This window comes from Metopolophium dirhodum, chromosome 3, assembly GCF_019925205.1.
Source record: "Metopolophium dirhodum isolate CAU chromosome 3, ASM1992520v1, whole genome shotgun sequence".
Classification (NCBI taxonomy): Eukaryota; Metazoa; Arthropoda; class Insecta; order Hemiptera; family Aphididae; genus Metopolophium; species Metopolophium dirhodum.
In genome coordinates, this window is record NC_083562.1 from 36,737,641 (window position 1) to 36,753,460 (window position 15,820).

Sequence of the window (15,820 nt, forward strand, 5' to 3'; positions counted from 1 at the left end):
GTCATATACGACTTGGGACCATATTTTAGACGACACTCGTGATTTGACCGGCAGACTAGCGTGTCTATATTGTGAGTTCGTCGGTTAATTTAAGGAAAAATAAAATATTAATTAATTAATCTGTTACATATTATTTAATTATGTTTCGTTCCGTAGGAAGAGCTTGATGAAGTCTTCAACCAGTTGTCCAAGAAATCCGCAGAGCAACCACGAAAGCTTGCGACGAACTGGCCGCCGAAAGGTAGCAGCAATGAAGCAAATAAAGACGATCGTTGCAACGCAGAAAATGGCGACTACTTGACGGACAACTTTGGTGGTCGGTTCGATGACGTTATTCTAGAATTGCAATTACCGGAACGGATTGTTTGCCAGGCATGTGCTGAAGGAATAGGTCAGTGTGCTTTTGAATAAATAATCGTTTTGTTAAGTTGTATGTGTTATATACAGTACTTAAATATAACCATCTTATTTATGAGTGTGCGATCAGACTTGAATAGTAATCACTGACCAGATGGTAATATTAAGTGATTACTCCAAATGTGGATTCGTATTTATTTTCATGGCTACTCCGAATGAAAATCGTTCGACGTAATTTTTTTCTTGAACTTTTATCGCATAATATAAGTAGTGACATCCTAAAAAGCCTTTGAATGTGTATCATTATTATATAAATAAAAGTATATTAGGTAAGGAATTTATTGTTTTTGTAAAATATTATTCTGACGATATTTAGATAAGTATGTAGGTAGTCGTATTATATAATATGCACTTATCTATAATTATAATTTATTATACTTATACTTTATTGATTTTAATGGTTTTATGGTTTTATGGTTTTATTCAAACCATTTGGTACCTATTCATATACCTAAGTGTACAATTAATATTGAATGTATATTTCAGACGAAAAGGTGTATTTCGGTGATAACTGCGGCAGTGGTGTTTTTTCTGACAACATGCGTTACCGCCTGTCGCCAACCAAACGAAAACGGTGTCGTTCTCGATCTTTGGATCAAAGTAGCCTACAATTGCCAGACTGTTATGAAGACAAGTCAGCTGTGCTGCTCAAAGTCAAGGTACTCAACACCACTCCACCCGCGCCCGTTCGCCGGTCGTCTCTTAACCGATTTCAAACGATCATCGCACAACAACAGAAACAGGTACTGTGCACCCATATTATGGTATAATACGTATTATAGTTATAATGACTATAGTGTCTCGTACCTACTCTAGTATTTTCCTGCTTGTAAATATAATTCTTTTTTATTCATACAATTCTATGACTATGAATACATAATTTTACATAATTCTTACAATACTGTAATTGTAATCCAACATGTCTCGACAGTTTGAACGACAGGACAGTAACGGAGGTCCTCACCTGGAAGTGGCCACGCAGACGTCGCCGACTTGTAGTATGTCTTCGAGCTTCACGTGGTTCTCTGATCGTTCGGACACGGGTAACTGTTCTTCAGCTGAAGAAGAAGCCGTGACACCGTGTAGTTCAACCGACGATTCGGTGACCGACCATCACATCAGTTGCGGATCTTCGACCGAATCGTCCGTCACCCCTCCTGGACGGTCCGACGAACCCGAATCCGGTATTGGAACTGCATCGCCACCACACCACCGGTATTCAAAATGTAAGTATTTGATTAAAAAAGGTGCAACAATATTATCGTATTAATAAGCGACGTTGATACGTACCTATAAACATACTCTTTCGCTAAACAATAATACTGTATTGTTGAAAAAAACTTGATCAACATTATGAATATCGTATTAAAAAACGTATGTCATTCGGTAAAATCAGTGTGTTAAAATTAGAGTCATCGTTAAATCACGTCCTCTGTCCGAAAGATTTTATGATATAATATCGTGTTCTCATTTGTAGTAAATCCTCTAAAAAATCAACATCGTGATGGCATTCGTTTCATCGGACTTATTTTTCACATTAATTTGTTTTACTGCTTGTTGAACATTTATGTCGTATATTTATTTTTCATTCAAACGATTTTTATATTTGGATAAACACTATAAATAACTCGAACCTAGTAGGTCAGCTATGTTTTTCTGTGGTTGGCAATGTTTATATTTATTATTTTCCCGCCGTAGAGTTTGTTATTCCAGAGGAAATCCGTGTGCCTACATAATATTTAAATATTGAATACAACTACTTTTAAAAACTATTTCGATATCAAAGTGTAGTTTATTTTTAATTCGTAGACCTGCAGAACTTCACATTGAGCATAGTAATAATATGTGTTATTTAAACTATTAATTTCAAAAACCAGCTCAGGCAGATATTTATTTTGTTTAACAAGAGCTTAAAATTTCAATTTCGAAACTATACTTAGTATTTATAATATAGTTTTTAACTTACAAAAAAATGTTTTATTTTTAAGATAATGCTTGGTTCTATATTTTAATTGGCTGTACATTTTAATAGGAGGCTATTTCTATAAAATACGTTAATATTATGTTACGCATTTTTGATAAATTAAAAAAATTATCTAATTTAAAATGGAGTGAAAACGTCCTGATGGCTTTCATGCTATGCTGGTTACCTTTATAAAATACCCAAAATAGTAAGGCTTATCATTGGTTTTTATTAACAAATAATATACCTACCTTATAAGTTACCTATGGCCGCTATGGGTATATATAGATAATAATGCGCTACTGCACTCGAATACCAACCAATCCGTACCATTTCGTTTTACGTTTAAAATATACACATACCATGATAATATACGTATCGTCGATGATAATAATCATCGGTAAATAGTATCTACATAGAGTTTCAGACGATCTTAAAACATCAATACACTGATTTTCTATGATTATTTATCGACTTATACAATGTATATTATATTGTCGTGTTGGGAATGTGGGACGTGAATAATATAGTATAAATAATACATAATATTATATAATGTGTAATATTAACGAGTGTTTTTTTATTCGTAACGTACAGCGGGAAACCAGAAATGCAGAAGGAAAGAGACGTGGGAGAGGCTGCAGAGACGACACGCCGACCGTCGGGCGACCATCAAATACACGGAACAACCGGTGTGGGTACCCCCCACAGTGGAAAATATAAACGACCAATATCATCGGCCAGCAACGCGACCGAATCGGTTGCCTTTGACTAGTGAATCCGGATTTCCGGTGAAAAACGTCATCTCTTACGAGTTGCCCAGCCCAACAGCTGTTTCATTGGACGGCGGTGGAGAAGTCACCCAAGAATTGGCGAGTGCCTGCAAAAGCTCGTCTGCTCCACATCTCATAAAATCCACTCAGACGCTGCCTCACAGGACCAAATATACTGGCGGATCGGAGGTATTTTTGGAAGTTGTTCACACATCACACGTGCAGTGCAGGGCGTTCAGTTATAAGAGGCTCTGTTTTTTTTTTTACACTAGCCGTCCAATATGTCAAAAACGACACGATAAACCAGTCCAAGTCGATTGAATACCTCTTAATAAGTATATTAAAATGTAAAAAATTACTTGGTTCCATAGTCGGTTCCGGGGCTTACATTTCGAATGGGCAATAGTAACAATTATCATCTCATTTTTTCCGGTGTTTCCCCAAAAATGTATTATTAAAACTTAAAACTATTGGTTGGTCGTTATAATAAAATGTAGGCACATAAAATTGTATAAAAAAAAAACAATTACCGACTAATAAAATGAAATTTTTTTTCCCCATGTCATTATATATTATACCTAATATATTATTTACTTGTATAATTGGTAGTCGATCATGATAGTCATGACTTCACTCAAATCTAATATTTGTCAAGACTGTAACAATTTTTTGTTATTACAATCATTGAAATCTTATAATAAGTGTTATAATGTAAATAATTTATAAATATCATGGTAAAATAATGAAATAAATGTGTACCACTGCATCTGCAGCCCGTGTGCCAGGCCCGGATTGGGCCGGCGGGCTACCGGGCAAAACCCGGTGGGCCGTTAAAAATTCGAAAGATTTGGGCCGGCTCGAAGTAATTTCTTCCCAATCCAGCGCTGCCGTGTGCTAAAAAACGCCACTACTCGGTGACTTTTAACTGAACGCCCGTGACATGCGGAGAGAAAATTTGAGAAAATTCGCTTCAAATAAATGTTTAATATGCGTCGTGTTTGCTTGTTGTTTAGGATTGGAAACATCACAAATGTCACTCGGAACGATACTTAGCAGGTAAGTTTTTATTATTATTATTATTATTATTATTTGCTCGCGTTATGTTTAAAACTGCGATATCGTAACAAACTGTATATGGGTTATGCCTCGACGACGCGAAGTCAAAATTTCTCGACGGTTAAACGCCTCGATACGTTTGTTATCGCGATCCGTAGACGGCTACAGCTTATGTTGTAACGTGACGCTGGCCGATTAGCAACATAATTTGTATAACTATAATATATATAGGTACCTGACTATTATGCTAACCACCGCGATAGCCATTATACAAGACGACACAATAATAATATTGTTATTGCATTATTGCCGTCCAGGTATGCATATTATTTTATCAGTTTTTTTGCGTATACGGTTTTATGCCGGTGGCATATTTTGATTTAAATACTCGCGCGTATTATAGGTATAACGTGTACACATATATATTATATCACTGTACCGGCCAGTGGATAGTGTATATTGACAAAAGTATAATATAAACAACAAAAATTGGCGGGTTTTTGTAGGGATAAGAGAAAATGTCCACTATAGTGGACAAAGGGTTTGTAAAAATACAAAAATTAAATTAAGCATGGGCGCTAAAGCAGTAATAATAATTTTCCATTGTAATGGACATTATTATGGGCCTCAGGAAGTTATACAAAATTTGATTAGCATGCGGATCTCTATGTATATAGTCTATAGACCGTCTTTAGGTACCTACTTCAATCAAACAATCCGTTTTTTTTTTGATATATTATTTAAATTTTAAATTTTATGCCATTTGTCTAATGCTGCTTATTGAAAAATACCTACCTATCTACCTACCTTTAGAAAATGATTACTTGAAACACAATTTTTGATATTTGATGATTATTTGCCATTTGGGATACCTATTTACGTATTATGTAAATAGCTATATTAATAAATAGTATATTTTATGAAGATGACCAGAGATCCAACTAACTTATATAATTAGCAACTGTTAAATACCTATAAACCCAAAAACCGATACATAGACTTACCTAATACAACTCTTGCCCTATATACTAACCCCGATAATCGGTCACGTGACATACCTTTTATTTTGCAATAAGAATGAGATAGTCTTATCAGAAATGTAATAAATAATAGAAAATAATAAAAACACATTATTTAGATTGTACTACATATCTAAAAAAACATTTTAATAAAATGCTTATTGTTCAAAATTAAACAACAACAATCAAATAAGAACTCTTTTTCTAAAAGAAAAATATACCGATAACAATAACAAATATTTGATTGAAAATCAACAAAAACATAATCAAACATGGAGATATGGATAGTTTAGGTTTTAGGTTTAAGTAGGTATATTCATATAAAAATGTATAGGCGTATATATTGACAAGGTGTACCTACGATAGAATACAAAAAATGCTTCGGAGAGGAAACAATACCCATCCTATTATATGCATACGAAATTAGTTTTAATTATATTCGAGTAAAAAAGGAGTGTTTTGAGATGAATAAACATGGTTTATATAAATTATATAGGTTTGTACATAGTATATAGCTATGTTGCTTATTTGTATAAAACGTAGAGAACGTTTAAAGTAAATCCAAACAATACAATTTACTTAGCATTTACTAAATTGGTGTAAAACGATTATTTTTGTTCTCTGTACTGTATGTGGTCGCCCAATGGAAATATGGGTATAATATTATAATATATTATTGTCAAGGTATTATAGGTATTTTGTTATGCAATAATTTAATATGTTTTTATAACGGCTATGTCAGTATGTACTATAATATAGTGCTACACTTGCAGTCCTCCACATAATAATATTATTTCATACGAGAGATTGTACACGCATAATATATACCTATATCTATAACAATATATTTTATTATATAGTGTCGTTGGTAAGTTAAAAAACAATCGATGACATACCTATAGAGACTAATAGAGTATACCTATACGCAATATAATATGTCATTGTACGTTTACGAATTTGTTTGAATAAGAGATTCCAAATGTCTGTGTTTACTCAACTGATGATTAGACGAACAAAGTATGCCCAAACGACAATAATAATATTATATAGTACTATTATATATACAGATAATGTAATGATATTCAGTAGCGTTTGGCGTAATCATCTGTGCGCTGTACATTTTTTTTTAGCGATTGTCGTTGTTGCGGTACAGGCGTAATTTTTTTTTTTTGTAGTTATACAGTCGTATAGGTGTCGTATACACATAAATGTATTATATATATTTAATTGTCGCGTTAACTGCGTCATAGGGAAATTACAGTGGTAGCAGTGGTAGTGGTGTATGGTACCCAGATAACAATCTATTTACTATAGATTTCGACTCAAGATTAAAACTAGTCGCTAACTAGGCGGCCGCCACTGGTGATGGAGGGTAATATATTTTTTTTTACCGTCGGATTCGGCGTGAACGAATTTTGAACCTTCGCTGCGGCGGCGGCGGTGGGCGTTACGGCTGCGCGTGCAGCGATAGGAGTCGCGGCGGGCTTGCGAGAGATAATAATGTAGAAACGTTTGAGCGACAACCGTCCGCGGACCACCTGCAACGGCGTGGCGTGCCGGACGCTATCGAGCACCGAATGGTATGGCCGGCACCGGCGATAAATTCGGTTTCAAGTTTTTCCGTAGCGTGAGCGTCAAGTTCGAGAAGCAATGGAAGGTTGGCCGGTCAGAAACTTTTTGGAACAAAATGAGGGAGAAGAAAATTGCAGGTCAGTCAGGCTATAAATTATAATATTATACTGTATATTGGCCACCATATACTATAGGTTTTCATTGAACACCTTTTAAATACCTTTTAAATACCCCCCTCCCTTTTCAATGGGTATTAGGTTATACAATATTATTCTGTTTTTTATGTCATCAACGACTTTATATTTTATCGCATTGGCGCACACATCAACGCTTGTAAACAATATTATACCATCATTGAACAATTCATTGCTAATATTTTTCAATAACCAATAGGTATTTATGTGGTATACCACTAAAGTATAAAATATTAATAATTGTGTTTACATTAACATTATAATATAGGTGCTAAACATAATATGAAATAAATTACGAACAAATCGAAAGTTAAATTTTTAAAAATCACCACTTGACATTATTTTTGTCTGAAGACTGCAGAATAGGTGAACCCGCTGGCTTCCCAATCCGAAATTACTTTTCTAAGCTTATATGTATAGTTAAATATTTGTATACAAATATTAAAAGTAGGTGAGTGGTACAATTTTTTTTCGTTCCGTGCACATAAATTATTAAAACTTGAGAAATCGATATTGCAGTATCCATGGGTGAAAATGTCGATATTTGAATATTATGATATACGTACCTATCATAATTTTAAATTTATAAACTTATTATTATCCTGCACCGGGCCGTATAAGCCTTGTATAAGCCATCACTCGACCACCGATTGTCCCCCATATAGGTATGAGATATATTAATATTATAATCAATTCGTTTTTCTAAGAAACGTGTGGTTATTATAATAATCCGTTTGTATTATTATTATTAATGCGAGTTCTTAAAGATTTATTTGCTTGAACACATTTTACGTAATAGTATACTATACGTGTTCAATCCGCACGCGGATGATAAAATGTCACAACCACGAATGCCGATCATTCTCAGACGGCAGCAGTAAACAATATAAAGAATAAATTATAAGTCTCCGATTTTAATAATATGATCAAACTCGATGACGCTTATTATTATTTTTCCTTTCCGTTTATTCTAAATTTCGTCGTATAATATTCCAGTGAGAAATTCGGCTTCAATAGACTTGTTAAAAATATGTAGTATTTCTCTCTGGCCACTCCACGGGCTGTTGATTTTCTGTCGCCTTTCAGTTGGCTGGTTACAATAAATTATGCCGAAATAGTGAAATGCTTCAAACGTCGACAGCCAAGTTCAGTCGTTTGAATTATAACTACTCGTGTATAAGTATATGTATATTATATTATGTATAGTAATGGCAACAAATTAATTTAAAATAATTGTTTGAATATCGAACTTCTTTATAATCTACCGTCCTACCGATATAGAGGTATAGGTACTTATTCCGACTACAAATTAATTTCATGGATTATAACATACCAAAATATACGCAATTATTTTATAATATATTATATGTACTTTGAAATGTCACTTACCGTAAAAATGTATAATATTTTTAGTGGTCGGAGGTTAGTCTCTCTACAAAATGTTATAATTGATATTTTAAAATGCATTTAAAAATTAATAAAATGCTTTAAAGTAATAATATTCAAACAAAAAATTAATCTAAAAGTTCTAATTATTTCGGTAATTTACTCAAAATGAAAACTTGGATAATTTTAACCGTATAAGATTATATGTAATATAATATATATACAGGTATATATTTGCCTTGACAAAACATGTATTTATTATCAATTATTATAACTAACGTATAAAAACGTTTATTTAAAACTTTATCCAGAATTATTATTATAATATAATATTAATATCCAATGAATTAAAATACTTTGTAAATACTCTTATAATGCTAAAAATACTTTCAAGTAATAAAAAAAACAAATTCTACCTTTTTAGATTATATTTCTTACTATTATAGGTACATAAGTTTTAGTCAATCTATCTGCGAATATAGACTTGATTTAAAGTAATGAATTGTGTACTAGATTTTGTGATTCTATAATCATTATCATTATTGACATATAATGGCCATGTGTAAAAAAGGTATTGAAATATTACTCATGATTATATTATTACCTACCATTACCATTAGAAAATAATAAAAAATAAACTAGCATTTTCTTTTTGGCTGTAGGTACCATAATAGTTTTATACAACACAATACGTATATAGTGGAAATTAAAATGGTGTCGTTTAATACAATTTATAAATTCGTATAAAGTTACAAAAATATAAAATAATAATAATTGTTTAGGATATCAATTTATAATTTATATCATCATGAAATGTATAATCATATGATAAAATCAGTTAAACGAGAATCGAAATGAAAACGAGATTTTTCGTTCTTATTTTTAGTTTAAAAATCTATCAGTTTAATTTTGTATTATACTGTGTTTAAAATAGGGCGTTTTCAACATTACATTGTGACACTGAATGACCACCATTCATCTGGCATTAAAAAATATACATTTTTTTAGATGGATTTATTAATTAACGTTTATTTCTTTTTGCCTTTTGGGTCCACATTTTTAAATTTGATTTCGCTGTCTTTCTTCTGTCTCTTCGACTCTCTCGCGTATCATAATAACTTTAATAATCAATGCAACATTCTACGATTGTGATTGTGAGTCATTGGTTGATTTTTAAGTGTACAAACTCATTTCACATTTCATAAAATATCGAATACTACGTTATAGGTAACTATATACCTATACAGATTTATTATATTTATCTTAATAATCTTGATTGTATTTCCGACAAGACTGCTCATTATAATTAAAACGGTTTATACTTTTTTGAACGGATTCCGAACGGTACAGTGTTAATAATACAGCCATGGATTTGCAAACTATGATTTTCATGGCATTTTTCATCTAACTGTAGAGCTTTACATAAACTAAATTAATAATTGTATTTCATTTTGGAATGGAAAAGTGACAAACAATACGGTTAAGGGTATTATTATAATACCTGAAGTTGTCTTATCGTTTCTGGCCAAAAACGATAGTGTTATAGATACCTGGAATAGCAATCCCCAGTAAATGGTTAATATATTATGTAATTATTATAATAGTAATAAATATTAATAATATTATTTTGGTCAAAAATCACAGCAGTGACTTTTGCGTGAAGTCGTAAATATAATATAACTTATAAGTAATGAATTAATTTTTTTCCTCAAGGCTCAAATGTATTTATGAATATTAATTGACAACCAAACTCGAAACCAATTTAAATCACACTAAATTATACATAATAATAATAAAACCAAAAAAGGGTGATCGGTGAGTAATTACCTATACCGCCAAACTGATATCAATCACCGTACATATAATATATTGACTGCTACAATTATATACACCTTATAGGTGGGCTGCCTAATACTCTAAACTGCTCGTTTTTGTTACTTCATTTTATTTCTTTTTAATGCACTACGCTATATCGCAAATAATGGTCAATATCATCGAACACGCATTCGTATAGTCGTCGTCGAGTATTTCCATTTCCCGCTCCGTCATTTGAATATAAAATTTTTTCATTTCAGATACGATAAAAACACGAAAAAATATTAATTACGTAAATTTATTAGTCCATAACGTGTATTAAGGCGGAATAAATTAATCAAATACCTATCGCGTTACTATGCAATATCCGCCTGCTAGTATATCCATATATTATATACGTATTAATATACTTATGTTCTAGGGATACAATTCTCACGGAGCTGAAAATCGTATTTATTTTTTTATTACTTAAATAGTTTATATCCTGCACCGTGTTATTCACGTACCTATATATATATATATATATTATATTTCAATCTTGCAGATGTTAGATTTTCACGTTGCATATTATCTTACCAGAATATTATACATACGATTATACTTATGACTTACATATTATTGTAGAAATACATTATAGATATTATACATATTAGGTATTAATGTATTATAATATAATATATAGAGTGCATTTTTTCGCGAAATTGACGAATTTAAATCATTCGTAAATTTGCTGTCATCGGCATTCATAAGTCATAAAAAAATAATAGTTATATAATTAATTGACATAATAGGTCCAAACTATATGATCCTTGCACAGAGGACAATGTTTTTTGCAACTATATTTTTAACACGATTTATTTGACATAATATTTGACATATATACGACTTGGCCGATAAAACCTGTTGCTTCAATATCGTATTAGTTAATATAGTAACTATATAATTGCAATTAATTGTAGATATTATTATGATCATAATATTACACCGTAAGAATTATAACGACGATTGTTGTTAAATATTTTGTAACGTACATTTTTTAGACGGTTTGCGTTAATAAGACTACAGCCATAAAAAAGGTTTTAATATTTGGCATAATATATTAAATAAGGTTTAACCTAACCTAACCTATATTGCTACTGCAGAGTATACCACAAACGGGTTCAATCGATGCACAGTTTTCGATGCTCATTTCACGAAATATGTAATTCCACGTACCTAATATTATAATATTATAATATAATATATTTTAAAAGCAATGAGAAGGACATTTTGAATATTAAACTAAAATTTTCACATCATTCCCTTTGGGGCTTTTGACATCACTCTACATGTTTATGTTACATGGCGTACGATATCTATATGTATATGGGCGCAGTGTTTGTGCATAGTATTATTATAGAGCTCATAAAATATTCATTAAAACGGAATTAATAAAATACGAATGATGAACACAATGTGGTGGTTTAATAAAGTTTTTGAAGTAAATAATAAAATTATAATATAATATTATCATCATTAACAAAAAAGTTCAGACAGACCATATATAATATAATGTATTAAAATTTAAAACGGTTTATCATTGTTCATTTTTATTTTAATTAAAAACAAATCTTTTTTAGAAATTAATACATTATTGTAGTGGCATTCCCGAAAAATACCCTTATATTGAACCCCTATATTGATACCCTTATATTAAATAGTGTAGTTATATGTATTATTATACTACGATTTCTATTCTCTATAGTGTATTAGTGGTGTAGTACACGACTTTATTTTCATTTCCTAAAATATTTTATAATCATACCTCCTTATGCAATATTGTGAAAACCAATAAGTGATGACGAAGTAGTAATGACACGTAGTCATATACCTACTGTATAATATAACTGTGTTTTGAGGAAATGTTTCTAGAAGTTGTCGTAATCCATTATATTTAAAATAATAATTATGTAACTAGGTATAATAGGTATATAATAGCTACTGTAGTAGCCATTATAACATTGTTGAGTATTATTTTTTCACTTTTAGTAAGATTTCTTTAGATTACGTTCTAATGTTAAAATACACCCGAAGTAATATAAACAAATTGATTGAAAGGCGAGAATCTCGTTGTGTTTATTATTCGAGCATTTAATAGAATCAATAAAACGAAGATGCGGTTTAGACGTCAATTAATTAAACAAATAATGTATAGGTAGTGGATGTGTACTTTAAACTCGTAAATACAAATAGATACTTTGTATTGTGTAGGTACTGCTATTTGTTATGATTAACAACATAATCATTATTTTTTTTTCCATATTAATATACAAACTGTAAAATATTTTTTTACCCAAGCCCATCATAATATAGTGTCATAATTAGTGAACTAATGGGTGGCTTCTTACTCACATATTGTACCCGCGTCCAAAATCTCACAACATCAATTTATACATCATCAATCATCACGTATGGTTAATGGTTATTGCGTGCTAATTTGTACAGATTGTGTATCTCAAATAAATAAAAAAGAAATACCATTATTGTTTCAACTCTCGGTTTTTAGATATACCTATATAATCTATATGCATACTTAAATTTGAACAGCCTACGACAAACATTAATATTATTATCTTACGTTTTATTGGAATATTATAAATACACTCAGCACTGCAGCAGTTATATAGGTGCTAGACTCGAAAAGTTATGCACGATATTGCCACGTACGGCATAAGCTGCAGGCGAGAATTATAGGTGTGAATAATATATATATCACCTGCGGTGGTCATTTGAATAATATTGCATTAATAGTCGCGTAGAGTGTGTCAGTTATAGTAAAGATCTTACGCACATAATACACCTAAATAATATTATAATATTATAGGTTGCATATATTATGTTATTCGTGCATGAGGACCGGTTTCGGAATAAACCTGATCATCTAAGTGAGTCATTTCGGATGATATGCGCAAAAATAATAACAACAGTCACAAACACACTCATCATCGCTGCAGTATTGTTTTTTGAATACTGAACAATAATTATGTTGTGTAAAACGGTGTGTTCGATTTTCAAATAAATATTATTGCATTTTTTTTTTTTGACGTCACTAAATAATTTATATACATACTTACACCGATTTAACCGTGCGAAAAACTTGGGCTAGTGTGAGACTTGTTTAAAAAAATGATCGGTGCTGTAGGTACAGTATTAATTACATGGTAAGCGAAAAAACTAAAAGCATGCACACCCGTGTACCAAACTCAATTTTTCATCCTCGTGTGTTAATGTATGATATTACAGCTTATAATATTATTATCACGGGAAGTATAATACTTGCAGTCAGTGTAGAATATCAGCTAAAGCTAATCTTGCTATACGTCATTAAACGTCATCCGATATCGTGGGCTTAAGACTTCGAAATAAGCCAGCCCTCCTTTACGTACGTAATATAGATGAATTCGAATTGCGCGATATTATGTTTGAACGACATAAACGGCACTTTTTTCTTAAATTCTTTGAAGACATTCGAGACCTGCAATTTCATAATCGAATAACAATACTGTTTATCTCGGGCGTATTATACTGCATAATACAGAGCTGCTGAAGTTTGATACACAATATATGTATATATAAATAAATCTATGACATAATAATAATTCGTTTTATTCGAGTAGGTTTTTTTCTGCAGCATGTCTCATCATATTTTCCATAAAATCTACATATTATAATTATCGTATTACATAATTAAGTGCTTAATATATTTAATTGTACCTATCTACCTACCTACGTTATATTATTACAATCACAGCAATTATTATTATAAAAAAGGAGAAACCACAATGGCGCTATAATACAATAACATTGCAGTGTGTATATACCTGTGTTTAAAGTATACATTTCCTGCATCATTCTAAACAATAACAAATGTACAGATGGATACAGCGAAACCAACCGTGTATATTATTATTATATTATTATTTTTCAAATTACTCCATTATCCTATTACTACCGCTTATATCTAGAAAAAATCGTCTCCCAACAATGTGTGTCAATGATTCGAATGTAGAAGCGTATTCGAATGTGCGATGGACGTCTTCTCCGATATAATGATATAAATCGGATGACCATTCCCTTAGTAAAACGATCGCTAGCCACCCGCCCGGGACAATGCAGCAGCGACCCCCCGACGGTGGTATTTTACCTATATAGGTATTTCTATTGTTTGCTTAAATATTATAGTTGGGCGGAGATGCTGAAAAAATAATATTCTCCTGCATCGGGGAGTTGTAAAATAAAGGGCGAGGACCGCGTTTGTCAACCTCGAACGTTCGGTATATAAAACTGGACGATCCCCACCACTATATCGGCGTTAGTGGCGCCAAGTCCGGTCAACGGGAGACCCACTGGTGCAACAGATACTGATCAGAGGTCCAAAATAATAAATAATAATAATAATATGGACCACAGCGGCAGGTATATATTATATGCTAGTATATTATTGTTGGTACATGATATGAGATATCCCGTCCGATGACGCCACGAAAGACGTGCGCGCAATGTCTTCGTCTTCGGCACGACACGACAATAACGCCGCGTCGCGTTTATAACTACCTATGTAACATGCCGCGGTCCATTATAACATAGGTTCGGGTTACGTCTTTTGCGTGCGCAATAAAACGTAAATAATATAATATAATGTATTATACATGTCGTAAATCGGTTTCTGACGCGTTTCTTCTATAACCGACGACCCTATAGAACCCTGCACATACTGTCGTCGTCGCGTATACCGTAAGTCCGTCATGGATTTTTTTTACCCGCCATATTAGTATTAAGAGACTATCTTTAAAATACAATCGTCTATGCTACAAACCCTACTCCCTATATAATATAATAAACACACACTTAAATTGTTAATATAAAACTTCTCGTGTACAAAAATCTACTCAAAGTCTCAAACCAATTCAGACCAATATAAAAACCAATTTCATAGTTTGGGGGTTTATGCGAAAAGTTGAACCTAAATAAATACAAACATTGCCCTAGGAGTGAATAATACTCATCCCTGTCCTTGTTATTTTTAACGACATTTTAACAGAAGTTATTGTATTTCAACGATTATTTGAAGAGAGACGAAATATAAAAATAACAGAAACAAATTTATAAATACTTATATATAAGTATAATCCACACGAATTTAAAACTTATAACAATAAACAAAGTCAAATATTTTTACAAAATGTATTCGGATATGTTCAGTGGGGCCCTTAATTTTCTCGAAGAATAAATAAAAATAAATAAATAGGTAGGTACCACAACCTCCTATTACAGTGTCTCATACAAATCATATTATCTAAGGCTCTAACCAAAATTTGTCCTCTTTTCCAATTTTACAATACCGAGTATTTGTATAATAGTCCTCTTAAAAGACGCTTGAAAGGAGTGGTTTCGTGATCTTTTACAAGAATTTATAAATTTGTATACTGTTAGGTTAGGTTTAAAAAGTGTTATCAATAGCTTCTTTCATAAACTATTTTATACTTTTTGTTCACAGATCATATTTTTGTTTAAATCTATAGCCTCTAATGTCATTGTGTCAAATAATACAGATCAAATAATTGTTTTAAAAATAAAACTAAGTTA

The 15,820-nt window shown here is 31.7% G+C and overlaps 1 protein-coding gene across 2 annotated transcripts in view; it reads left to right on the top strand.

Moving 5' to 3' along the window:
* The window catches only part of LOC132940885 (rho GTPase-activating protein 7), a 111,162-nt gene that overhangs the window by 36,494 nt on the left and 58,848 nt on the right, over positions 1-15,820 (top strand). Inside the window, exons 1-6 of one of the 2 annotated variants that reach the window (XM_061008686.1) lie at positions 10-71; positions 157-391; positions 904-1,160; positions 1,349-1,643; positions 2,978-3,342; positions 4,167-4,209. In XM_061008686.1, coding sequence (XP_060864669.1) covers positions 957-1,160; positions 1,349-1,643; positions 2,978-3,342; positions 4,167-4,209 — 907 coding nt within the window. In that variant the 5' untranslated portion in view covers positions 10-71; positions 157-391; positions 904-956. Of the gene's footprint in view, positions 1-9; positions 72-156; positions 392-903; positions 1,161-1,348; positions 1,644-2,977; positions 3,343-4,166; positions 4,210-15,820 lie in introns of those variants that run through there. The other variant, XM_061008685.1, reaches the window with a different exon arrangement.